This window comes from Hyla sarda, chromosome 4 (assembly GCF_029499605.1).
Source record: "Hyla sarda isolate aHylSar1 chromosome 4, aHylSar1.hap1, whole genome shotgun sequence".
Classification (NCBI taxonomy): Eukaryota; Metazoa; Chordata; class Amphibia; order Anura; family Hylidae; genus Hyla; species Hyla sarda.
The window spans coordinates 279,368,834-279,394,019 of NC_079192.1; the positions used below are offsets into that span (position 1 = coordinate 279,368,834).

At 44.1% G+C, this 25,186-nt stretch overlaps 1 protein-coding gene across 10 annotated transcripts in view; it reads left to right on the forward strand.

Annotated features, from left to right (window-relative positions):
• ATP2B1 (ATPase plasma membrane Ca2+ transporting 1) overlaps window positions 1-25,186 on the forward strand; it is a 143,272-nt gene that overhangs the window by 65,452 nt on the left and 52,634 nt on the right. For all 10 annotated transcript variants that reach the window (XM_056574360.1, XM_056574359.1, XM_056574358.1 and 7 more), the window contains 4 exons: window positions 17,980-18,177; window positions 23,017-23,271; window positions 23,351-23,476; window positions 24,701-24,832. In XM_056574360.1, the coding sequence (XP_056430335.1) occupies window positions 17,980-18,177; window positions 23,017-23,271; window positions 23,351-23,476; window positions 24,701-24,832 (711 nt within the window). The remainder of the gene's footprint in view (window positions 1-17,979; window positions 18,178-23,016; window positions 23,272-23,350; window positions 23,477-24,700; window positions 24,833-25,186) is intronic.

Here is a 25,186-nt window from a genome sequence, read left to right on the forward strand (position 1 = left end):
GCCTTTTCTGACAGTCTGGTATATGTGAATGTGGTAACGGTTTTGTGACATGTTTGTTGTGCTTCCTTTTGGTTGTACAAGTGAAGTTTAATAAGATTTACTTATACAGTGCAAACTCGCTGTACAAAGTGCTCTTTTTTTTGTCCATCACCCCAAGACTGGCCTGCATGTTATGTCCTTCCCCTCTAATGTTGTGCCTGGGCACAGGGTAAACCTAAAACCTGATAGTTACAGTTGTGCTCATAAGTTTACATACCTTTTGCAGAATTTTATGATTTCTTAACCTTTGTTTTGAGAATATGAATGATAACACAAAAACTTTTTCACTCATGGTTCGTGGTGGGCTGAAACCATTTGTCAAACGGTTTACACTTAGTTTTGTGATTGATTAAAAAAAAAATCGAATCAAATGACCCTGATCAAAAGTTTACATACCCCAGTTCTTAATACCGTGTATTGCCAACTTTAACGTCAATGACAGCTTGAAGTCTTTTGTGGTAGTTGTGGATGAGTCTATCTATCTTCTCAGATGGTAAAGCTGCCCATTCCTCCTGGCAAAAAGCCTCCATTCCCCTAAATTCTCGGTCTGTTTTGCATGAACTGCTTGTTTGAAGTCTCCCCAAAATGGCTCAATGATATTGAGGTCTGGAGACTGAGATGGCCACTTCAGAACCTTAACTTTATTTTGCTGTAGTCAATGACAAGGTAACTTGGCCTTGTGTTTTGTATCATTGTCATGTTGTAATGTCCAAGTACGTCCCATCCGCAGCTTCCTGAACTCAACCCTTCTGGCACAGTCATTTGGATTGATGAAACTAAAATTGAACTGTTTGGACAACTCTACATTTGAAGAAGGCCTATGATGAAAGGTACAACATTTCTACTGTGAAACATGGTGGTGGATCGCTGATGTTTTGGGGATGTGTTAGCTACAAAGGCACAGGAAATTTGTTCAAAATTGATAGCAATATAAATGCAGTAATGTATCCACAAATGCTAGTGGACAATTTGCACACATTATGCAGGAAGCTGCGTATGGGACGTACTTTGACATTCCAACATAACAATCCAAAACACAAGGCCAAGTTAACCTGTCATTGGCTACAGCAAAATAAAGTGAAGGTTCCAGAGTGGGGAGACCTCAAACAAGCAGTTCATGCAAGGCGGCCTGAGAATTTAGGGGAACTGGAGGCTTTTTGCCAGGAAGAATGTGCAGCTTTACCATCTGAGAAGAGAGAGCCTCATCCACAAGTACCACAAAAGACTTCTAGCTGTCATTGATGTTAAAGGGGGCAATATATGGTATTAAGTACTGGGGTGTGTAAACTTTTGATGAGGGTCATTTGGGTAGTTTGTGTTGTGATTTATGATTTAAAAAGAGTAAACACAGTTGTTTGACAATAAATGGCTTCAGCCAACCACTATTATGAGTGAAAGAAAAGTTTTCATCATTCATATTCTCTGAACAATGAATGGTTAAGAAATCATAAATTCTGCAAGGGTATGTAAACTTATGAGCACAACTGTAAATTAAACCTCTTGTTACCTCCAGGGCTCCAGCTGTGTCTCCAGTGTCATCCTCCGGTCCCCGGCTACGGTCCTCTTCCAGAGTGTGTTACTGCTGCTCAGCCAATCTCTGGCCGTACAGATACCTTGATTGGCTGAGCGGCGGTGTGACAGACTGGGCCCCGATGCAACTTCGAGCCCAACTTCACCCTGCAGCTCAGGAAGAGGATAGCAGCCAGGGACCGGAGCAGGACAGCAGAGGAACTTGCAGGAGTTATATAAAACCCTCCTGCCAGGTACCCCTTTAACTCACTCCTGGTCCCTTAATAATCCCGTTTTTCAAATCCTATTAATCCTAAATAATCGACTGACATAGTAAGTTGCAGCCCTAGTGCCGAGTAAGCAATTTTTCAAAAATGTTCTTACTTTTACAGCTGAAAGATCAGAGACCCATATATTCCTGAAAAGGACACCTTAATGTGAACAGTTAAAGGAAAACTGTCAGCTTGCTCCCCACGCACTAACCAGTGGTACTGGCTGGTAGTGCGGGGGACGCGGATCCGTTTGATGCTTAACATGCCCGGATCTGCCCCGCCGTTTGGCCGTAATCTTCTATTTTCGGTATATGCTAATTAGGTGCTAACTTTCACCGGCCTGGCTAACTGGCACTTTGACGTCAGCGTTTTTGGCCGCAGTGCCGCCCATCTCATCAATATTCCTCCCGTCTCTCTTCATTAGAGTGGGGAGAAGAGGGAAAGGCGGAGGGAGGGGAGGAATATTGATGAGCTGGGTGGCGCTGCGGCCAAAAAATGATGACTACGTCCAGTTAGCACTTAATTAGCATATACCGAAAATAGAAGATTATGGATGAACGGCAGGGCGGATCCGGGCATGGTAAGCATCCAACTGATCAGCGTACCCCACAATACAGTACTGCTGGTTGGTACAGGGGGAGCAAGCTGACAGTTTTCCTTTAATTTGGAACTGCTAAAAACATTGACTTCAAATGTGCCAGATTTATTACAGTGACTCAGGCTTAGGGATCGACCGATTATCGGTTTGGCCGATATTCACGATTTGGACATTATCGGCAATTACTTTGCAGATATGCCGATAATGCTTTGCCCCGCCCCCGGCCAGAGACTACCACTGCCACCGCTGCCCCATTGCCTCCCCCATCCTCTGGTCACATACCGCTGCCGCCCCATCGTCTCCCCCATTCCCGGTGTTAGAATTACCTGTTCCCAGGGTCCGCGATACTTCTGGCTCCTGTGGCGTCCTGAGCGCTGCGCAATGACGAGTGACGTCCTCAATGCAACGGCACAGTCAGTGCGCACAGTGACAGCGCAGGATGCCGCCGGAGCCCGAAGTATCGCGGACCCCAGGAACAGGCAATTATAACACCGGGGATGGGGAAGGCAATGGGGCAGCGGTGGTTGGACTAGGGAGGACCCCAGGACAGGCAGGGGAGAGAAGCGGGCAGCGGCGGTCTCTGGCCCTGCAAAAGAAGAAATAGCCGATAACTTATACCGATGGTATAAGTTATCAGCCTGAAAGGTACCAGATTATCGGTATTGGCCCTAAAAAATTATCGGTCGATCCCTACTCAGGCTGAATGATGAAACTGGCATATCTGAAAACTGTCTCTAGTCCAAATTTAGATGGTTCACACTGTTTCTAAAAGGTATGTTAAGGCTTCCTCGTGTCTGACCACCTATAAAGCTAAGGGCAGCTGTACTTTGTTTGTTGCAGTGTAACCTTCCCCGTCTAGGGTATCATCACAGCCATAGTGCATCGGCAATATATATCACGTTGCAGGAAATCCCCTGGGTAGAAGATTTTGCTATGAGCAGACACACAGGGCTGGCCAGCACCAAAACAACCTTGTTACCACTCTGAAGGGTTAATGTAAACAAAACCATGCTGGTTTATAGAAAAAGGTTATATTTTGAAATGATAGGTACAACTTTTAAATGGGTTGTCTGGGTTGCCCTTGTCGTTTTAGAAGAGTAAGTCTCATAGGGGGCAGGTGCCAGTGAAACCACCGCTGCACCCGATATCAAATTGCTACGATATAGCTTCAACATCTTTTAGCTATCTGATATCAAGACTGCCACCATCCCCCTCTTGTCTCAGAACAGTATACAGGTAGGACCTTTTCTCCCTGGACAACCCCTTTTAATATATCTGTTATGCCATTTCATCCCATGGTAACTAATCTAGTAGTGATATGAACACTGCCCTACAATTGTCTCATTATGCATATATATATATTTTTTAACCCCCCCCCCCCTTTAATACTGTTCTACACTCAGGAATTTAGAAACTTGCTGTATCATTCACAGCTCAAGCTCACCTGCTCAGCTGGGCCACTTTGCATAGTTTTATCTGACATGGTTTGCAGCCAGAACTATTACACAAGTCATATCTGGTCCTGACACCAGATTCACTCCTCAGTGTTCTTTGTTGTGTGCATGATAACTGCTGCCTCCACTTTGCTACTCGTGACAATGTTGTGCTGCTTAATGTTACTTCAAGCTCACATTTAACTGTGGACAATTCATTTCTCTCTAATTTGGTTGATTCTTTTATTGAACATGATTCCCAGTGGTTTGGATTTACTAGTGTTATGTGAACTAGTGTTAATGCTCTGTAATGCCAGATACATGAGGTATTAGCTGGTTCACGTCTGTCTGTAATACTACAAACTGCAAGGGTATGTTCCCATGTACTGAACACACTGCAGCTTTGATGCTGAGGATTTTATACTGTTTATCTATTTCTATATTTGTTTTAACCGTGTCAAATCTGAAGCATATTCAATGTGTCCTTCGGCACGTCTAAACTATGTTCCTGGTGTTCCAATGGTGTTTTTTTTTTTCTCAGGTCTCAATGCATTGCTGAATCTATAGGTTTTTAAACTATCGGAAATATTGAGTAGAAGTGAAGGGCACTAGGCACTGCAAGCTGTTTGTGTAGTCAAGGACATCTAGGGTAGGTCTTGCTAGCTTTTGTGGGGTGCAACTTCTTTTAGAAAACCATCATAAATATGAACTGTCAAATAGAGTCGAGAAATGCACTCACCACACTTCAACAAGGATCCAGCATCCTCCCCGCTGGATCCTTGTCTAGCAGCTGAAGTTGAATACCGTATCAAGCCGGGACTTCAATAAAGAGACCAGCGTTATACAGCAAACCTCTAAGTGTGGTGAGTGCATTTATCAACTCTATATCGAGTGGGTGCTGTCAGGACTGCCCAACAGTCACAGTGATTTGTTGGCTGGTCCCGGCTGACCAATCACAGCGATCATGAGGTGGCCCACCTTCTGGGCGAGGGTGATTGGTGCGGTCTGAGAGAACACAAATCACCCTTATTTTCCGGGTCACCAGTGATCCAATTGGTCCTGAAAAGATGTAATTCGCCGGTCAGAATTAACTGACAAATCACAGCGATTGCAGACAAGGAGGGTCTCAGGACCCCCCTGTTAGAGAACAGCAGCCATCCCAGTCCGATCACCGCATCAGAAGACGCAGTGATCCCCGAACACGGCGCTGTGTGCTGAGATATGCTCAACAGTGCTGTACATTTACGGCACCGGTCCTGAAGGGGTTAAAGTCAATGGGTAGCAAAATATTAGAGGTGCACCGAAATGGAAATTTCAGAACCGAAACGAAACCGAAATAAAAAAAAATGTCCGGCCGAAACCGATACCGAAAATGACTTCTCCCCTTCTTCTGGTAAAATGCAGCGCTCCGTTCATTAGATTAGATTCCCCCACATTAGATTGGCAGCTCCCCCCCACATTAGATTGGCAGCTCCCCCCCACATTAGTAGGCAGCTCCCCCCCACATTAGTAGGCAGCTCCCCCCCACATTAGTAGGCAGCTCCCCCCCACATTAGTAGGCAGCTCCCCCCCACATTAGTAGGCAGCTCCCCCCCCCCCCCCACATTTGTAGGCAGCTCCCCCCCACCCCACAGACATACAGCTTCCAGCCATGTACAGTGTATGGCTGGAGGCTGGATGTCTGTACTGCTGCCCCCACAGTGATCCGGTCACTGCTCCTCCGGCCCGGGGTCACATCTACTGCTATGGCCTATGGACCATAGCAGTAGGTGCCGGGACCGGGGGAGCGGTAACCGGAACACTGAAGATGACGCGCCGCCGGTCACTTACCAGGCCCCGGTCAGCGCGCATTCTCCCGCGACGATCCTGCGGTTCTCTTGCGTCTCTCTGGTTGTACGCACGGGACGTCAGTGACCATAGAGGCGAAGAAGCGAAGGACCGAAGGAGGATCGCAGGAGGACGCCGGGGAATGGTGAGTGACCGCCGGACATCCTTATGTCCCGAAAAGATTTTTCGGGACACAGGGATGTCCGGGATAGGATTAGGAATACTTCTTTTTATGTGCCCGGGCCGGCTCCTGTGTGTGGCTGCAGGCGGGGGCCGGCCAGAGCATATAAAAACTAATACTGTGTACTAAAAACCAGGGGGCCTCCAGCTGTTGTGAAACTACAACTCCCAGTATGCCCGGACAGAATTTGCAGGTCCGGGCATGCTGGGAGTTGTAGTTTCACAACAGCTGGAGGCCCCCTGGTTTTTAGTATACAGTATTAGTTTTTATATGCTCTGGTCGGCCCCTGCCTGCAGCCACACACAGGAGCCGGCCCGGGCACATAAGAAGTATTCCTATCCCGGAGAGCGCAACGGAACTCCACCCCCCCTCCCCCCAGACATTGCGGCCGGCCCCCCCTGCACCCCCCACGAGTGCCTCTGCCACTGGCAGTGTTTGTATTTTGGCCGCCGATATATCGGTGCATCCCTACAAAATATGCAGCTTATTTTGCTACCCATTGACTTCAATGTGTAGGAAGAGGCAGCATGAAAATACGTTATGTGACCCTACACTAAATCTGCAGCTTAGAATTCTGTGCATCAAATATGTGCTGGATACTGTACATGTGAATGCAACCTGAATGGTTAAGGGAAAACAAGTTGTATTTACTACATAATCTGTGGGTAGGAGAAGCTGTGCAGATAAGTTTATAGTATTGCCTATAGAGCAGATTCAGCATGGCCTGTAATGTATTCATGTAAATCACTGTTTGCTCTGTCCTTATGATCCTGCTTAGTGCTTGATGGCTGCCTCTGTGTGCTTGTGTACACATGAAAAGCTGTCAGTCAATGTAAGAGACTACTTATTGGACTCATAATTTATAGATTGTAATCTCTGCTCCCTCTAAGCTTATACTGAAGCTATTACTACAAAAAACTATAGATCAATCTGCTCAGCTCCTCCTGTTCTCTAGGGGCTAGTTCACACAGTGTGAAAAAAAGTGCATAGATTTAATTTACCCTCCCAATTTCAGATGTTTTTGAAGCAATTTTTGCAGATAAAAGCAAACAAAAGGCTGAAAATGGAAGTATAAATAAAATGTGTGCACATTTTTCATGTTGTATGAACCCACTTAACATGTGGACTGCATATCGGACACAATGTTCAACATGTTGGGATTCCTTTAACTGTAAATAGAAGGGCTGGAGAGAATAGTGCAAAATAAAGATGGTCTCCAGCTTTCCAAGAAAAGTAAAGTTTAAAATGTAGACTTTTATCTAATCTTTAAATTTTGAGATGACAAAAGTAATAAAAATAGATGCATCAAAAAATGACATGAATTATATATGTCCAGATACAATTTTTTTTAAGATGGAGTATGAGTACCAATACTAGTCAATTTTTCCATATCAACTAGCTCCAGAAAGTTACAGATTTGTAAATTACTGCTATTAAAAAAATCATAATCCTACCAGTACTTATCAGCTGCTGAAGTTGAGTTGTTCTTTTGTCTGACCACAGTGCTCTCTGCTGACACCTCTGTCTGTCTTGGGAACTGTCCAGAGCAGGAGAGGTTGGCTGCGGGGATTTGCTACTACTCAGGACAGTTCCTGAGACAGGCAGAGGTGTCGGCAGAAACCATTGTGGTCAGACAAAAAAGAACTCAACTTCAGCAGCTAAGTACTGGTAGGAGTAATATTCTTTTTAGAAGCAGTTTACAAATCTAACTTTCTGGAGCCAGTTGAGATGAGAATTTTTTTTTTTTCATGGAATACCACTTTAATACTTTATAAAAATGAAAGTAAATTTTTTATTTTTTTATTTTTTTTTTTAGAAAAAAAATTAGGGGAAGGATATTTATATATTAAACCCTTAAGGACCAATCCCATTTTCACTTTGAGGATCAGAGTGTTTTTTTTTGCAAATCTGACCACTGTCACTTTAAAGCATTAATAACTCTGGGATGCTTTTACTTTTTATTCTGATTCCGAGAGAGTTTTTTCGTGACATAATCTAATTTGTCAGTGGTAAATTTTTGCAGATACTTGCATCAATTCTTGTTGAAATGTTCCAAATATTCCAGTTTTGAATTTTTTTCTCTCTGCTTATAAGGAAAATAGACTTACCAAATAAAATATATATATTGATTCACATAGACAATATGTCTACTTTATATTTTCATCATAAAGTTGACCTGTTTTTTACTTTTGGAAGACATCAGAGGGCTTCAAAGTTCAGCAGCAATTTTCCAATTTTTCACAAATTTTTCAAAATTTGAATTTTTCAGGGATCAGTTCAGTTTTTAGGTGGATTTGAAGGGCCTTCATATTTAGAAATAACTTTTAAATGACCCCATTATAAAAACATCACCCCTCAAAGTATTCAAAAGGACATGCCCCCCAAAATTTGTAACCCCATCTCTTGAGTATGGAAATACCCCATGCGTGGAAATACCCCATCAAGTGCACCTCGGGTGAAGAGTCACATTTGACTTTTGGAAAGCAAATTTTGCTGAAATGGTTTTTTGGGGGCATGTCATATTAAGGAAGCCCCTATGGTGTCAGAAAAGCAAAAAAAAAAAATACATACATGGCATACTATTTTGGGAACTACACCCCTCAAGGAACGTAGCAAGGGGCACAGTGATCCTTAACACCCCACAGGCGTTTGACAAATTTCCGATTAAAGTTGGACGTGAAAATGAAAGATTAGATTTTTTCACTAAAATGCTGGTGTTACCCCAAATTTTTCATGTTCACAAGGTAATAGGAGAAAATGCCTCCCAAAATTTGTAACTCCATTTCTTCTGAGTATGGAAAAACCCCATATGTGGATGTAAAGTGCTCTGTGGGCGAACTACAATGCTCAGAAGGGAAGAAGCGCCATTGAGCTTTTGGAGAGAGAATTTGGTTGGAATAGAAGTTGGGGGCCATGTGCATTTACAAAGCCACCTTGGTGCCTGAACATTGCCCTCTCCCCCCACCCACATGTGAACATGTGACCCCATTTTGGAAACTACACCCCTCACAGAATTTAATGGGTGCAGTGAGCATTTACACCCCACTGGCATTTGATCTTTGGAACAGTGGGCTGTGCAAAAATCTTTCAGAAACCTGTAGGGCGTACATGCTCACTGTACCCCTTATTACATTACGTGAGGGGTGTAGTTTCCAAAATGGGGTCACATGTGGGAGGGGTCCGCTGTTCTGGCACTATGGGGGCTCTGTAAACACACGGCCTTCGCACTGTAGTTCGCCTGTAGAGCACTTTAAATCCACATGTGGGGTATGTTCTTACGTAGAAAAAATGGGGCTAGAAAGTTTTGGGGGGCTTTTTTCCTATTCTCCCTTGTGAAAATGAAAAATGTAGGGTAGCACCAGCATTTAAGTGAAGACATTTTTTTTTTTTTCATTTTCACATCCAACTTTAACGAAAATTCATCAAACACCTGTGGGGTGTTAATGCTCACTATACCCCTTGTTACATTCTGTGAGGTGTGTAGTTTCCAAAATGGTGTCACATTTGGGTATTTATTATTTTGCGTTTGTCAGAACCGCTGTAAAATCTGCCACCCTTGTGCAAATCACCAATTTAGGCCTCAAATGTACATGGTGCGCTCTCACTTCTGAGCCATGTTGTGCGCCCGCAGATAACTTTATGCCCACATATGGGGTAGTTCTGTACTCAGGAGAAATTGTGTTACAAATTTTGGGGGTCTTTTTTCCATTTACTGCTTGTCCAAACCTCCAGCTGTTGCAAAACTACAACTCCCAGCATGCACTGACAGAGACCATACATGCTGGGAGTTGTAGTTATGCAACATCTGGAGGCACATTGGTTGGAAAACAATTTGTTACTTAACTCAGTGTTTCTCAACTAGTGTGCCTCCAGCTTTTGCAAAACTAGAACTCCCAGTATGTACAGTCTCTCAGTGCATGCTGGGAGTTGTATTTTTGCAGCAGCTGGAGGCACACTGGAGTCAGGACAAAAACTGTTTCACAACAAATGTGTCTCCAGCTGTTGCAAAACTGCAACACACGGCATGCATGTACAGTCGAAGGGCATGCTGAGAGTTGTAGTTTTGCAACAGCTGGAGGCACACTGCTACAACTCCCAGCATGCCCTTCGGCTGTCTGTGCATGCTGGGACACTGTCCCATATAGAAAACTTATCAATAAACTACAGTCATTGAGCTTGGACTCCCATATTGTTGAGTGGATTAGACAGTGCCTCAATGACAGACAACAGAGGTTTGTAGTCAATGGAGAATATTCAGAGCAAAGTCTTGTTACCAGTGGGGTACCTCAGCGATCTGTACTGGGACCAAGGGATACTCAAGCGCTAAGACATCTCATCCCTTAGGGGATAAGATGTCAGATTGCCGGGGTCCCACTGCTGGGGAACCTCGGGATCTACCATGCAGCACCCACCTTTAGCGGCTTCCGGAACAGCTGGAGCTCCTCAGGCTTAGTCCATTTTTACCACGAGGACGGAGCATAGTGACGTCACGGCTCCGCCCCCATGTGACTTCACGCTCCGCCCCCTCATTGCAAGTCTATTGGAGGGGTGTGACGCCTCCTCCCATAGGCTTGCATTGAGGGGGCGGAGCGTGACGTCACATGGGGCGGGGCCGTGACGTCACTATGCTCCGTCCCCGTGATCGCCAGTAATTAGACCCGGAGCGAACATGCTTCGGGGACTGATTCTAACTGGGTGCGGCGTTGAAGATCACAGGGGTCCCCAGCGGCGAGACCCCCACAATCAGGCATCTTATCCCCTATCCTTTGGATAGGGGATAAGATGTCTTGGCGCCGAAGTACCCCTTTAATATCTTCATTAGGGATATCGCAAATGGTCTCGATGGTAAGGTGTGTCTTTTTGCTGATGACACAAAGATATGTAACAGGGTTGATGTTCCTGGAGGGATCTGCCAAATGGAAAAGGATTTAGGAAAACTAGAAGAATGATCAGAACTCTGGCAACTGAAATTTAATGGGGACAAGTGCAAGATAATGTACCTGGGGCGTAAAAACCCTCGGCAGAATATAGAATATTTGACACAGCCCTGACCTCAGTATCTGAGGAAAGGGATTTAGGAGTAATTATTTCAGAAGACTTAAAGGGGTTGTGCGCTGCCCTGCAGTTCGGAGCTCCGCTCACAGCGTCCGGAAGTTCATTACTCCGAACGCTGTGTGCGGGCTTTCGTGTTCGCGGCCGGCGGACGTGATGTCACCCCTGGCCCCTTCATGACGTCTCGCCCACCCCCTCGTAACATCTCGCCCGCCCCCTCAACGAAAGTCTATGGGAAGGGGGCGTGACCGCTGTCACGCCCCCTTCCCATAGACTTTGGTAGAGGGGGCGGGCGAGACGTCACAAAGGGTCCGGGCGCGACGTCACGCCCAGTGGCCGCGAACACGGAAGCCCGCACACAGCGTTTGGAATAATGAACTTCCGGACGCTGTGAGCGGAGCTCCGAACTGCAGGGCAGCGCACAACCCCTTTAAAGGTAGGAGGACAATGTAATGGAGTAGCAGAATGCTTGGGTGTATAGGGAGAGGTATAAGCAGTAGAAAGAGAGAAGTGCTCATGCCGCTGTACAGAACACTGGTGAGACCTCACTTGGAGTATTGTGCGCAGTACCGGAGGCCGTATCTCCAAAAGATATAGATTCTCTACAGAGCGTTCAGAGAAGAGCTACTAAACTAGTACATGGATTGCAGGATAAAACTTACCAGGAAAGGTTAAAGGACCTTAACATGTATAGCTTGGAAGAAAGAGACAGAGGGGATATGATAGAGAATTTTAAATACATAAAGGGAATCAACTCGGTAAAGGAGGAGGGTATATTTAAAAGAAGAAAAACTACCACAAGAGGACATCATTTTAAATTAGAGGGGCAAAGGTTTAAAAGTAATATCAGGAAGTAGTGGATGCATGGAATACCCTTCCTGCAGAAGTGGTCACTACAAATACAGTGAAGGAGTTTAAGCATGTATGGGATAAGTATAAGGCTATCCTTCATATAAGATAGGGCCAAGGGCTATTGATAGGATTCAGATTATTGGGCAGACTAGATGGGCCAAATGGTTATCTGCCGACACATTCTATGTTTCTATATGTTGGACTTTGCACTTGGCACAGTAAGTCACATAGGTGTTCTCACAATCGAGTGTTTTATAGGATATGCCATACCGCTATTGACTGATATAATAGTACAGTTGTTAACGTGTTTGCAGAGGTTGCACCTAAGCAGACCCCATTGATGGCCTCCCTTTAGCTGTAGCCAATTGTAAGGGACTTTGGTCTCTTAGCCACACATCACACCATTCTGTAAGATAGAGGCCAACGTGAGATCCTTTTTCATGGGGGGGGGGGGGGGAGGTTGGCAATGGTAGATGTCTGGGATAAGTATTATTCCCTGGTTTTAGAATTGGCAATACTTTTTTGCTCTGTTTTAGGATACCTCTTGTATATCCCCTATGTTGTAATCACATTTGTATTTCCCTGCCTGTATTGTCATAGTGCTCCTTTTTAGAGGGCACATGTTTAGATCTAACAAATTGCCTATTGACAAATTCTATGGTATGTGCGGGGTGACTACTTTGGACATGAAGTATACTTCCTGCAGTCTACTTTCGGAACGCTTTCGAACGCTTTCGCATTGGAGGGGTTACCCATAATAATGTCTACGAAATCAATCTTGAAAGTTTTGACGCCACTAGGCCTTAACCCCTTAACGGCGCTGGACGTAAATGTACGTCCTGGTGAGCTGGTACTTAACTCACCAGGACGTACATTTACATCCTATGCATAACCGCGAGCATTGGAGCGATGCTCGGGTCATGCGCGGCAGGTCCCGGCTGCTGGTAGAAGCCAGGACCCCGCCGGTAATGGCTGACATCCGAGATCGCGCGTATGTCCGCCAATAACCCCTCAGATCCCGTGATCGGGTCACAAAAATGGATGATTGGATCGCCCGCAGCTCTGCCTCAGCGATCTGATAATCCAGAACGGCAGACGGAGTTCCCCTCACCTGCCTCCGCTGCCTTCCACAGGTCTTCTGCTCTTATCTGCGATCGACCAAACCAGAGCAGATGATGGCCGATAATACTGATCAGTGCTGTGTCATATGCATAGCACTGAACAGTATTAGCAATCGAATGATTGCTATAAATAGTCCCCTATGGGGACTATTAAAGTAAAAATAAAAGTAAAAAAAAAAAATTGAAAAAACCCCCTCCCCCAATAAAAACTTAAATTGTCCCATTTTATTCCCCCAAAAAAATGTATAAAAAAATGTATTACGTTTGTTAAGCAAATATGGCATCAATAAAAAGTACAGATAACGCTGCAAAAAATGAGCCCTCATACTTATACGGAAAAATGAAAAAGTTATAGGTCTTCAAAATAGGGGGCTTTTAAATGTACTAATTTGGTTAAAAAGTTTGCGATTTTTTTAAGCGCAACAGTAATAGAAAAGTATGTTGTCTTGGGTATCATTTTAATCATATTGACCCAAAGAATAAAGAACACATGCCATTTTTACCGTAAATTGTACAGTGTAAAAAAGAAACCTTCCAAAATTAGCAAAATTGCGGTTTTCTTTTTAATTTCCCCACACAAATAGTATTTTTTTTGGTTGCACCATACATTTTATGGTAAAGTGAGTGATGGCACTACAATGGAAAACTGGTCACGCAAAAAACAAGCCCTTGTATTAGTCTGTGGATGAAAATATTAAAAAGTTATGATTTTTTGAAGGCGAGGAGGAAAAAACGAAAACACAAAAATATAAGTCCTTAAAGGACAAGGCAAAAACATCTTATCCCCGAAAGGGACCCCCTCCATTCATGTCTATGGGAGGGGGTGTTGCGGCCATTACACCCCCCTCCCATAGAAATTAATGGAGAGGGCGTGGCGTGACGTCACATCCCCGTCTCGGAAGCCCGGATGTTTCAGAAACTTCAGACGCAGCTACGCATAGAATGCGGGCTGCTGCAGGGAAATCGCGGGGGTCCCAGCGGCGGGCCCCCCGCGATCAAACATCTTATCCCCTATCCTTTCGATAGGGGATAAGATGTTTTTGTCCGGAATACACCTTTAAGGCCCAGATGGACTGGGTCCTTAACCCCTTAAGGATGCAGCCCTTTTTCACCTTAAGGACTGAGCTATTTTTCGCAATTCTGACCACCGTCACTTTACGCATTAACTCCTTAAGGACGTAGGGCGTACCTGTACGCCCTATGCCCGGTCCCGGTGTTTAAAACGGGGTCATGCTGTGACCCCGCATCACACCTGGTCGGTCCCAGCTGCTAATCATAGCCGGGACCCTGGGCTAACAGGGCGTGGCATGGATCGTTGTGCCGCACGCTGTTAACCCTTCAGACATGCCGATCAAAGTTGAATGCCGCATCTGATGGCAAAAGTAAACGCTTCCCGGCAGCTCAGTCAGGCTGATCGGGACATCACGATGTTCCGATCAGCTGGGACACAGGCGGAGGTCTCCTTACATGTCACTGTGGCGTCCGATCGTCGATTGATTGCTCCAAGCCTGAGCTACAGGCTTGAGCAATCAAGCCCCTATCGGACTGATCCGTTCAAAGCTATGGCTTTGCAGGGATCAGCATGGGAGATCAGTGTGTGCAGTGTTGTAGGTCCCTATGGGAGCTATAGCACTGCAAAAAAAAGTGAAAAAAAAGTTAATCAAGGTCATTTAACCCCTTCCCTAATAAGTTTGAATCACCCCCCTTTTCCCATGAAAAAAAAAACTGTAAATAAACATGTGGTATCGCCTCGTGCGAAAATGTCCGAACTATAAAAAAATATATATATATCGTTAATTAAATCGCACGGTCAATGGCGTGCGCGCAAAAAAATTCCAAAGTCCAAAATAGTGTATTTTTGGTCACTTTTTATATCGTGAAAAATGACTAAAAAGCGATCAAAAAGTCCGATCAATACAAAAATGGTACTGATAAAAACTTCAGAACACTGTGCAAAAAATGAGCCCTCATACCGGCCAGTACGCGGAAAAATAAGTTATAGGGGTTAGAAGATGAGAATTTTTAACATATAAATTTTCCTGCGTGTAGTTAGGATTTTTTTCCGAAGTACGACAATATCCAACCTATATAAGTAGGGTATTATTTTAACCGTATGGACCTACAGAATAAAGATAAGGTGTTATTTTTACCGAAAAATGCACTGTGTAGAAACAGAAGCACCCAAAAGTTACAAAATGACATTTTTTCTTCAATTTTGTCGCACAATGAATTTTTTTTCCCGTTTCGCCGTGGATTTTTGGGTAAAATGACTGTCACTGCAAAGTAGAATTGCTGGCGCAAAAAATAAGCCATATTATGGAATTTTATGTGCAAAATTGAAAGCGTTATTATTTTTAGAAGGTGATGAGGGAAAAATGAAAAAGCAAAAATGGGAAAACCCTGCGTCCTTAAGGGGTTAATAACTAAAACGCTTTTACCGAATTTTTTGATTCTGAGAGTTTTTTGTGACCTATTCAACTTTATTTTGGTGGTAAATTTTCGTCGTTACTTGCATCCTTTTTTGGTGAAAAATCCCCAAATTTCATGAAAATTTAGAAAATTTTGCATTTTTCTAACTTTGAAGCTCTCTGCTTGTAAAGGGAGCACTAACACAATGTAACTCCAAGTCAATTACACTTCTGTGAAATCACACTGTTCACTCAGGAAGCAACACTGACAATCAATTTCACATGCTGTTGTGCAAATGGAACAGACAGCAGGTGGAAATTATAGGCAATTAGCAAGACACCCACAATAAAGGAGTTGTTCTGCAGGTGGTGACCACAGACCATTTCTCAGTTCCTAGGCTTCCTGGCTGATGTTTATGTCACCTGTGAATGCTGGCGGTGCTTTCACTCTAGTGGTAGCATGAGAAGGAGTCAACAATCCACACAAGTGGCTCAGGTAGTGCAGCTCATCCAGGATGGCACATCAATGCGAGCTGTGTCAAGAAGGTTTGCTGTGTCTGTCAGTGTAGTGTCCAGAGCATGGAGGTGCTACCAAGAGACGGGCCAGTACATCAGGAAATGAGGAGGAGGCCGTAGGAAGGAAACAACCCAGCAGCAGGACTGCTACCTCTGCCTTTGCACAAGGAGTACTGCCAGAGCCCTGCAAAATGACCTCCAGCATGCCACAAATGAACACGTGTCCACTCAAATGGTCAGGAACAGACTCCATGAGGGTGGTATGAGGGCCCGACGTTCACAGGTGAGGGTTGTGCTTACAGCCCAGCACTGTGCAGGACGTTTGGCACTTGCCAGAGAACACCAATGTTGCCAAATTTGCCACTGTCACCCTGTGCTCTTCACAGATGAAAGCAGGTTCACACTGAGCACATGTGACAGATGTGACAGTCTGGAGACGCCGTGGAGAAAGTTCTGCTGCCTGCAACATCCTCCAGCATGACCAGTTTGGCGGTGGGTCAGTAATGGTGTGGGGTGGCATTTCTTTGATGTGCACAGCCCTCCATGTGCTTTCCAGAGGTAGCCTGACTGCCATTAGGTACCAAGATGAGATCCTCACACCCCTTGTGAGACCATATGCTGTTGCTGTTGAACCTGGGTTCCTCCGAATGCAAGACAAATTATGCTAGACCTCATGTGGCTGGAGTGTGACCGAAGTTCCTGCCAGAGGAAAGCATTGATGCTATGGACTGACCCGCCCGTTTCCCAGACCTGAATCAGATTGAGCACATCTGGGACATCATGTCTCTCTCCATTCACAAATGCCAAGCTGCACCACAGACTGTCCAGGAGTTGGCGGATGCTTCAGTCCAGGTCTGGGAGGACATCCGTCAGGAGATCATCTGCCACCTCATCAGAAGCATGCCCAGGCATTGTAGGGAGGTCATACAGGCACGTGGAGACCACACACACTACTGAGCCTCATTATGACTTGTTTTAATGACATTACATCAAAGTTGGATCAGCCTGTAGTGTGGTTTTCCACTTTGATTTTGAGTGCGACTCCATATCCAGACCTCCATGGGTTGATACATTTTATTTCCGTTGATAATTTTTGTGTGATTTTGTTGTTGGCACATTCAACTATGTAAAGACGAAAGTATTTCATTCGATTACGGTAGTTCATTCATTCAGATATAGGATGTGTTCCTTTTTATTTTTTTTGAGCAGTGTAGTATGTTCATCCTCCAACTAAGGAGGCGAGTGCACACATACAGTACTATAAAAATATTAAATAATGTGAAACATTATTCTCAAGTGACAAGCCATAACAATACTATTAAAAAGATGTGGTAGAATTGACCACTACCAGGATAAAGGCTGTGGACAGCAGTAAATATCCATACCCTATAATAAAGATTTGTTACACAATAGCACACCCCCTTCTGGTCTCTGACAGCAATGACTAATATTTTCAGAGCTCAACAACCCATAATGGAACTGTTCTGTAATCTATAATGTTAACTATTGGGGAATGTTGTCGTTTTATATGTATTTTAACAAAACCTAAATTTAATATGCGTTGGTATCCTTTTCATACTGCAGTCTTTCTTACTTGCACCCCTCCCCAACAGGTAACCCACAATTCCACTTTCTGCTTCTTAACATTGTAGGTAGTTTTAGGCCATTGTACTAGTTTTTCTCCAGTGTTTGATAAGTCTCACTTTTACATTTTAGTAACCACAAGAATGCTCATCGATAAGTTTGGATACATTAGGACATTTTGAATTATATTTTTGTTCCTTCCAGAAGTTGTAGATTGTCATAAAAAATCTTTTTTGCCAACAAGCGAGACTAGTAGGTAGATGGCAGTAAGGGGACAAGTGTAGTACCAACATTTTTCAAAATGATCTGTAAATTTTAGATGCATTGGCTAGTGAAAAGGGGTCTTTCCTTGCAGCTTGATCAATGTAAATCTTTCGACCACTCTTCCAGACATCATTATTTTTCAGTATTTACTCTATTGCAGAGTATTGAGCATATTTTAGATGCTTCTTTGGCTGTTTTCAAGGTATTGTTATAGAACAACAGCTTGAAGGTTTTTTTTAAGTCTGAATTATAAAATGAGTTTGTGTTAAATTCCTTCAAATTGTTAACCATATTTTACATATGTTTGTTTATTTTTAATGCAGGTTTAAGTGGAAATCCGGCAGACCTTGAATGGAGGCAAGAAGTATTTGGAAAGAATCTTATACCTCCTAAAAAGCCAAAAACATTTCTTCAGTTAGTATGGGAAGCACTACAGGATGTAACGTTAATTATATTAGAAATCGCAGCCGTAATATCTCTAGGCCTTTCTTTTTACCGTCCCCCTGGTGGAGATAATGAATGTGAGTATTAATATAATGGAAACTGGATTGTGCTTGATAAATATGTAAGGATGCTGTTATAATGTTCTCTGTGGTAGGTTAATAGTACATTAAATTACAGTAAGTCTAGTGCAATAGATAAAGCTATTTGTAAGAGTTGGTTGCTATATTTAAATTGACACCTTTTCCTCACTAAAATTCTATCTACTTTGTGTAACATAGGCATTTTTGTATCTATACACATTGTCAAATGTGGCGCATTAAACAAAGGCATTTTAAGGGGTACTCCGGCCTTAAGACATCTTATCCCCTATCCTTATCCCGCCGCTGGGGACCCCCGCAATCTTTCATTCTGCACCCACCTTTATGAGCTCTCAGCAGCGCTGGAGGCTGAGTGTGAAGTTTTAAGACCATGGGGACCGGACCATCATGACATCGCGACTCAGCCCCTGTGTTATGCCCCCCAAATATTGACTTAATTCTTATAAAATTTTGAAACTGATGCAAATTTTTTTAAACAGTAGCACATAAAATTATTTAAATAAAATCATCAGCACTGTGGAGATACAGCACTATTTATAATGTATGCAAAGTGTATGGGGATTCTGTATCTTGTCTGTGCAGACATGTGCTGATTTTAGAGGAGTCTGCTGCAAGTGGAATCCGCTTAGAATTTCCATAAGAAATTTCTTTAGTGTGAACTCTACAGAAAATGAAGTTTCAGCTTACTTTAAGGTAAAGAGAACTTTTCTGCAGTCTCCTCTTCTATCGTCATGAGCAAGTTTACAATAAAAAATGGCATTTATACAGATGGCACACATTTATACCAGAGTTGTTGATGGTTGCATATACCCCCCCCCCCCCTCTGCAATTTGTCTTATGCACAGGTCCCAGAGCATACTCACTACACCAGTGGTTCCTAACCTTTTTTGGCTTGGAGCACCCCTCGCAAAAAAAAAAAAAATTGTGGGGCACGACAAAAAATGGCAAAAAAATCAACAATACCTATAGATCTGTTAGTTATGTAGATTACAGTGCTGTTAAATGCAGGACTCACAGATTACGTCTTCGCTGATCTAAAAGAGAGGAGGACTTCCAAAGGATGAACGGCGCTGACCAGAAGCATAAGGTAAAAACAGCAGGTTTATTTGGATTTCCCACAATGCAACGCGTTTCACCGCTCCTGGGCGGCTTCATCAGATGCCCGATGAAGCCACCCAGGTGCGGTGAAACGTGTTGCATTGTGGGAAATCCGAATAAGCCTGCGGTTTTTACCTTTATGCTTCTGGTCCTGGTCAGCACCGTTCAAAGCCATTCATCCTCTGGAAGTCCTCCTCTCTTTTAGCCCTGTGATTGGGAAGGCTGCAGACCAGGCATTATTACCCCTCTATGCTTACCATTGTTGTATGTGGGGGTCACGCAACCACCGATGGTAAGAGCTCCTAGTTACGATACTAGATTACCTGAAGGTGGTTTCACGCTATGGAGCGCTCTCCTCTTTTCCTATGTCTTCTCTGATTGACATTTGTCACTTTCCTTTTTCTTAATCTGGTCCGGTCTTGTTTATTTCTTCCAGTCACAACTCTTCACCGCAGGACCTGCAAAAAAAATAAAAATAAATAAGAATCGTTACTTGAATTTATCGTATGTTGAGAAACTTTTATGCATACAAAGTTATACTCGCATGTCCCAGCCGCTCCGGACCGTCACCGCTGCCGTGGATTGTCGCTCTCCATCGCAGTCATCACGTCGCTGCGCACGCCGCTCCTGTTTGATGATGGGACGGCGTGCGCGGCGACGTGATGATGACTGAGAGCTGCCATGCAGCAGAGCCGGAAGAGGACTGTCCGGAGCGGCGGGGACAGGTGAGTGACACTCACTGGAGCACGGGGCACATTAAACGGCTATCCAGCGGCAGCTGAAGCAGTCTGTGCTGCCGGATAGCCATTTTTGCGATGGCCCTGACATACAAAAGCATCGTATGTTGATGCTGCCTTCAACATACGATGGCCTGAGAGGCCATCGTATGTTGAAATGCTCATATGTCGGGGCCATCATTGGGGGGGGGGGTCACTGTACTCACACCTTTTGCCTCCAGCCTCCTACCCAAATGCCTCCAGCCACACTGTCACCCACATTGCCTTCTGCCTCCCAGCGCTATTGCTTCCATTCAAACCCCCCCCCCACACACACACATACACACACACACACACACTATTGCCTCCATTCACCCCCCCCACTATTGCTTCCATTCACCCCCCCGCCACTGCTTCCATTCACTCTTCCTGCTTCCGTTCAACCCCCCACCCCCTGCATCAATTCACCCTCCCGCTGCTTCCATTTACCCACCCTGCCACTGTTTTCATTTACATGCCATTGTTTTGATTCACCCCACCCGCCCTGCTATTACTTCCATTCTCACCCCCCACTGACTGCCATGTTTTGTACCACGTTACATGACCACATGATTTTTGTCCAATGTTTTATGCCACTCTCCTCTAACAGCAACAACCCACCCCACCTTTTTTTTTTTTTTTATTATAAATATTGCACAACTCCCACTCACCGGCTCCCCCCAGCCACCATGTTTCTTACCAGGTTGACTAACTTAGCGAGGCTTCTGGCGGCTGCAAAAGCTCATCTACGGCTGGGAAATGTCCTGCTTGTTGGGTGGGACTTCAGCAAGTGATGTGGGCTTCCCGCCTTGCGTGGTCCTATCCCTGCAAGAGGTTTCTTGTGAAGTAGAGGGGGTGGATGAAGGGAGGGTGGGACAGAGACAAAGAAGCCACGGGCAGGAAAAAAGTTCCACATCTAGTTACTGCCAGACTAGTGAAAAAAAAAAAAAGTACAGTGACCCCCCCCCCCCGACTTACGATGGCCCCAACATATGATCATTTCAACATACGGTGGCCTCTCAGAGCCCATCGTATGTTGAAGGCAGCATCGACATACAATGCTGCTGTGTGTCGGGTCCATCGTACAAACAGCTATCTGAGAGCGCTGACAACTTCAGCAACTGACAGTTGTTTAATGTGCCCCGTGCGCCCCGTTCTGCCTCCTGTTACTCACATGCTGTCCTGCTAACTCACGCAGGCTTCCACTGTGAGCTCTGTATAAGCCCCGCCCCCCAGTGCAGCCATAGCCAATAGCCTGCAGCATCTTGCTGCAGGCATCCAATGAGCTGCTGGCTGCCCTCCCCTTCCTTTCCTATGGAGCTGTAGTCGGCAGGATTGTAATGAAGGACATTCTGTCCCCCCTGAAGGTATTTAAAGAACTGTACAGTACTGTATGCGATGTCACACATCACATACAATACATATACACACTATACACCCCATACATCAATGTTTCCCTATCAGTGTGCCTCCAGCTGATCCAAAACTATAACTCCCAGCATGTCCAGACAGTCAATGGCTGTACATGCATGCTGGGAGTTGTAGTTGTGCAACAGCTGGAGGCACCCTGGTTTTTTAAACACTCCCCATACACTCCACATACAATGGTCATCCCAGAACCAATTAGCAGTTTCCCATAGAGATATGTATTCAACATACAATGGTTCCGAGGCCCCAGAACCAATTACCATTTTTACATAGACATATGTACTCGACATATGATGGTTTCAACATATGATGGTTCTCCTGGAACCAATTAATATCATATGTTGAGGGACCACTGTATATATTTTTTCCAGCCACAATCTTTTGCTGCTCCCCTGGGTGGGAATCACTGCCCTACATTGTCCCATAGAATTCAGTTAGTTAACTACAGGTTCTAGTGGTTCATGTGGCTGCTGTAAAGTAGATTTCTAAATGCTGTTAAGAAGCAGCTTGGGTAAGATGGCTGTCCCCATAATCATGTGCACAATATAACAGAAAATCTACAATCGGAAAATAACAAAGATACAAATAGGTGTATCTGTATGTTAGCCAAAAAAGTGCAGAAAAAATGTAGGTAACCTATTCCCTTTTACAGACATTAACATTTTGGGACCATGTCATGGTGTAACAGAAAGGGTTTAAAAGTTAGAAGCACACAATTCTTTATGCTGTAACTAAGGAGCCCTTCTAAACACTTTTTGTCAGAAGCAGTGAACCCATATTTGTTATTGTAGCAGAAGTGTGATCATACCACCTTGGTCAATGTTGGGTATTTGTGGGTGGTTTGTACAGCTGACATATGGTTATTTTTTAAAGTCCTAAAGGAAAACTGTCAGCCAGGTTCACCCACACTAAACCAAATACACGTCCTAGTGACATCTAGTCACACGTCACATAAGCGCAGCGCTCTCTGCAGAGCGCATGCGCCGGAAGATTTCAAACGGCTCTCGCTTCCGGATGACATGAGAGCTCTGTGTAAGGAGAGCGCTCTGCTGTTTGAAATTTTCTGGCGAATGCGCTCTGGAGACAGAGCGCTGTGCTCATGTGACCTGTGACTCCATGTCTCTAGGACATGGAGTTAAAGATAATGAATACGCTAATAGCGGGAGCGGGCTTAGGACCTTCACTCGGGGGCAATGCCTTCAAAGCGCTAGTCATGGATGAAATACAGGAACCTTACAAGCAAATATCTCAGCAGCCAGTGGACCAAAATAAGTGACCCCTCGTTAGAATCCTGTTCACCCACACTATAATCCAGTGGGTTTAGTGTGGGTGAACCTGGCTGACAGTTTTCCTTTTAAGAACCCTGAAAGACGTGTTTTCTGCTAATGGGTAGAGGTTTTTAGGTAGCATGGTGAGGATAGTGCTAGGTTGCCATTATTTTGCTAATGAATGAACACAATGCATAGCTGTGAACCGGTGTGGCTAAATTTCCTGAACCTATAAGAAATGGCTGTTTTCACCACTTTTTATGTTGCAGTGTGTGGGGCAGCAACTGGTGCTGTAGAGGAGGAGGAAGGTGAAGCAGGTTGGATAGAAGGAGCTGCTATTCTTTTGTCCGTTGTATGTGTGGTGTTGGTAACTGCTTTCAATGACTGGAGTAAAGAAAAGCAGTTCAGAGGGCTGCAAAACCGCATTGAGCAAGAGCAGAAATTCACAGTGGTACGTGGAAGTCAGGTGATCCAAATTCCGGTGGCTGATATCGTTGTTGGAGACATTGCACAAATTAAATATGGTGAGTAATTTTGCATACTTCTAATGTCTTATTACGGACCTATCTTGTGTCTTGAGTAATTTCTGTCCCCATATTGCAGGAGATCTTTTGCCGGCTGATGGAGTTCTTATTCAGGGGAATGATCTTAAAATTGATGAGAGTTCATTAACTGGAGAATCTGATCATGTTAAGAAAACTCTGGAGAAAGACCCTCTTCTGCTTTCTGGTAGGTCTAGAATTACATTTTTAATGAAGCTATTTTGCCCTCTGGAAGTGACTTGGCAACACTGGCTTTTATAGTTTATTTTCTTATCATTTTGACGTAACAGAAATTATGAATTTATTTCCTTTTTCTCTCTCCTTGTACTAATTCCATCTTGAGCAAACAGGGCTGCTGTGTATATCATGTCAGAGCGGCAGCTAGAGACATCATAGTGAAGACTGTAAATGTGGTTCAACAGAATAATTTTGAAAAACAATGATGAAACTGTCCTGGACAAAAGTGAACTGTCCTGGACAAATGTTGCTATACCATCTTGTTAGATTTATTTTTGCATAATGTTTTTTACAGAAATGTTACTTTTTTGTTACTTTAGTCCAGCTGCCATAATGTGCCTGTAAATGTCCAATGATGAGAGAGAGCAGGGAGAGAAACACGCAACGCTTCACTCCTATCCGTACGTTAGGACTCTACAACATATAAAAAAAAAATGTTTTATTGACCGTGTCGATTTAAATTTCTCATAAACTTTAACCATATGATGACTTGTTTTTACTACATTATTGCCGGTCAGTGTTGCACTGAAGGCAAGATATTGAGACCTGCCTGGCAATTTGAGTCCTGCCTCTGGCATGGCCTAATAGACTCATAGAAATGGCAGGCCTTGTGGTCTGTTAGTTCCCTGGCTGCCGTGGTTTTCCCGAAGCTGGCCTTTCAAGGGCCTGCATATAGAGGTATAAGAGGTATGTGGGAAAGCCTATTTAATGTCCAAGTTAGTTTCTTTCAGGTTGTCACATCTGCCTATGTATTTTAAAATTGTCTGTAATGGCTAAGGTGGCTTCCAAACAGGATGGGTGTGTGTGTGTGTGTGTGTCTATACATTTCTTGGATTTGCTATTTGACAAGGCATTACAAACATGATTTAAGGAACTGATTCTCTAAAGGGGTCAGCAGCAAAGTGACATATTGTGCTGTTAGGTCAGATCTTTTCCACACAAATGAGTCCAGTGTTCTTTGGTATTTTCTGCTCGGATGTGATCGTGAGTAACGGACTGCTCAAGCATGTTTCTAAAGAAAAGCTGCATAGAGATCAGATAATGTTGTATGCAGCATCTCTGACTACTACAAATATGTATGCACACTACAGCTATTCTGTCTCATTGAACTGAACTTATGGCTTAATACTATATAGGTTGTTTTGAGAGTTAATGTTTGTTTCCTGTTTTTCAGGTACACATGTTATGGAAGGGTCTGGAAAAATGGTCGTCACTGCAATTGGAGTGAATTCTCAAACTGGAATTATATTCACTTTACTTGGAGCTGGAGAAAATGAAGAAGAGAAAGAGAAGAAGGAAAAGAAAAGTATGTTGCCTCATCCAGATATTGTTGATATGACATGTGAAGGTTTGACATTGATCATGGCATCTAGAAGGGTTAATGGTGGACATCAGCATGATCACTGGTGTCATTATCGGTGAGTTCCCAGCTGCTGAAAGCAGCTGGAACTCACCCACTATAAAGTGAGCACAGCTCCTGCTCTTGCTTCATAACCGCGCCATAAATATACAGCACTGTGAGACAAGTAACTTACTGCAGCACCGTGTGTTAACAGCATATCCTTAACAAGCTAAACTAACAGATGCATCACCCGCACTAACCTGTTTTAACAAGGCAATAGTGCAGATGATGCTCATTCTAATGCAGTGTACCTTTTTT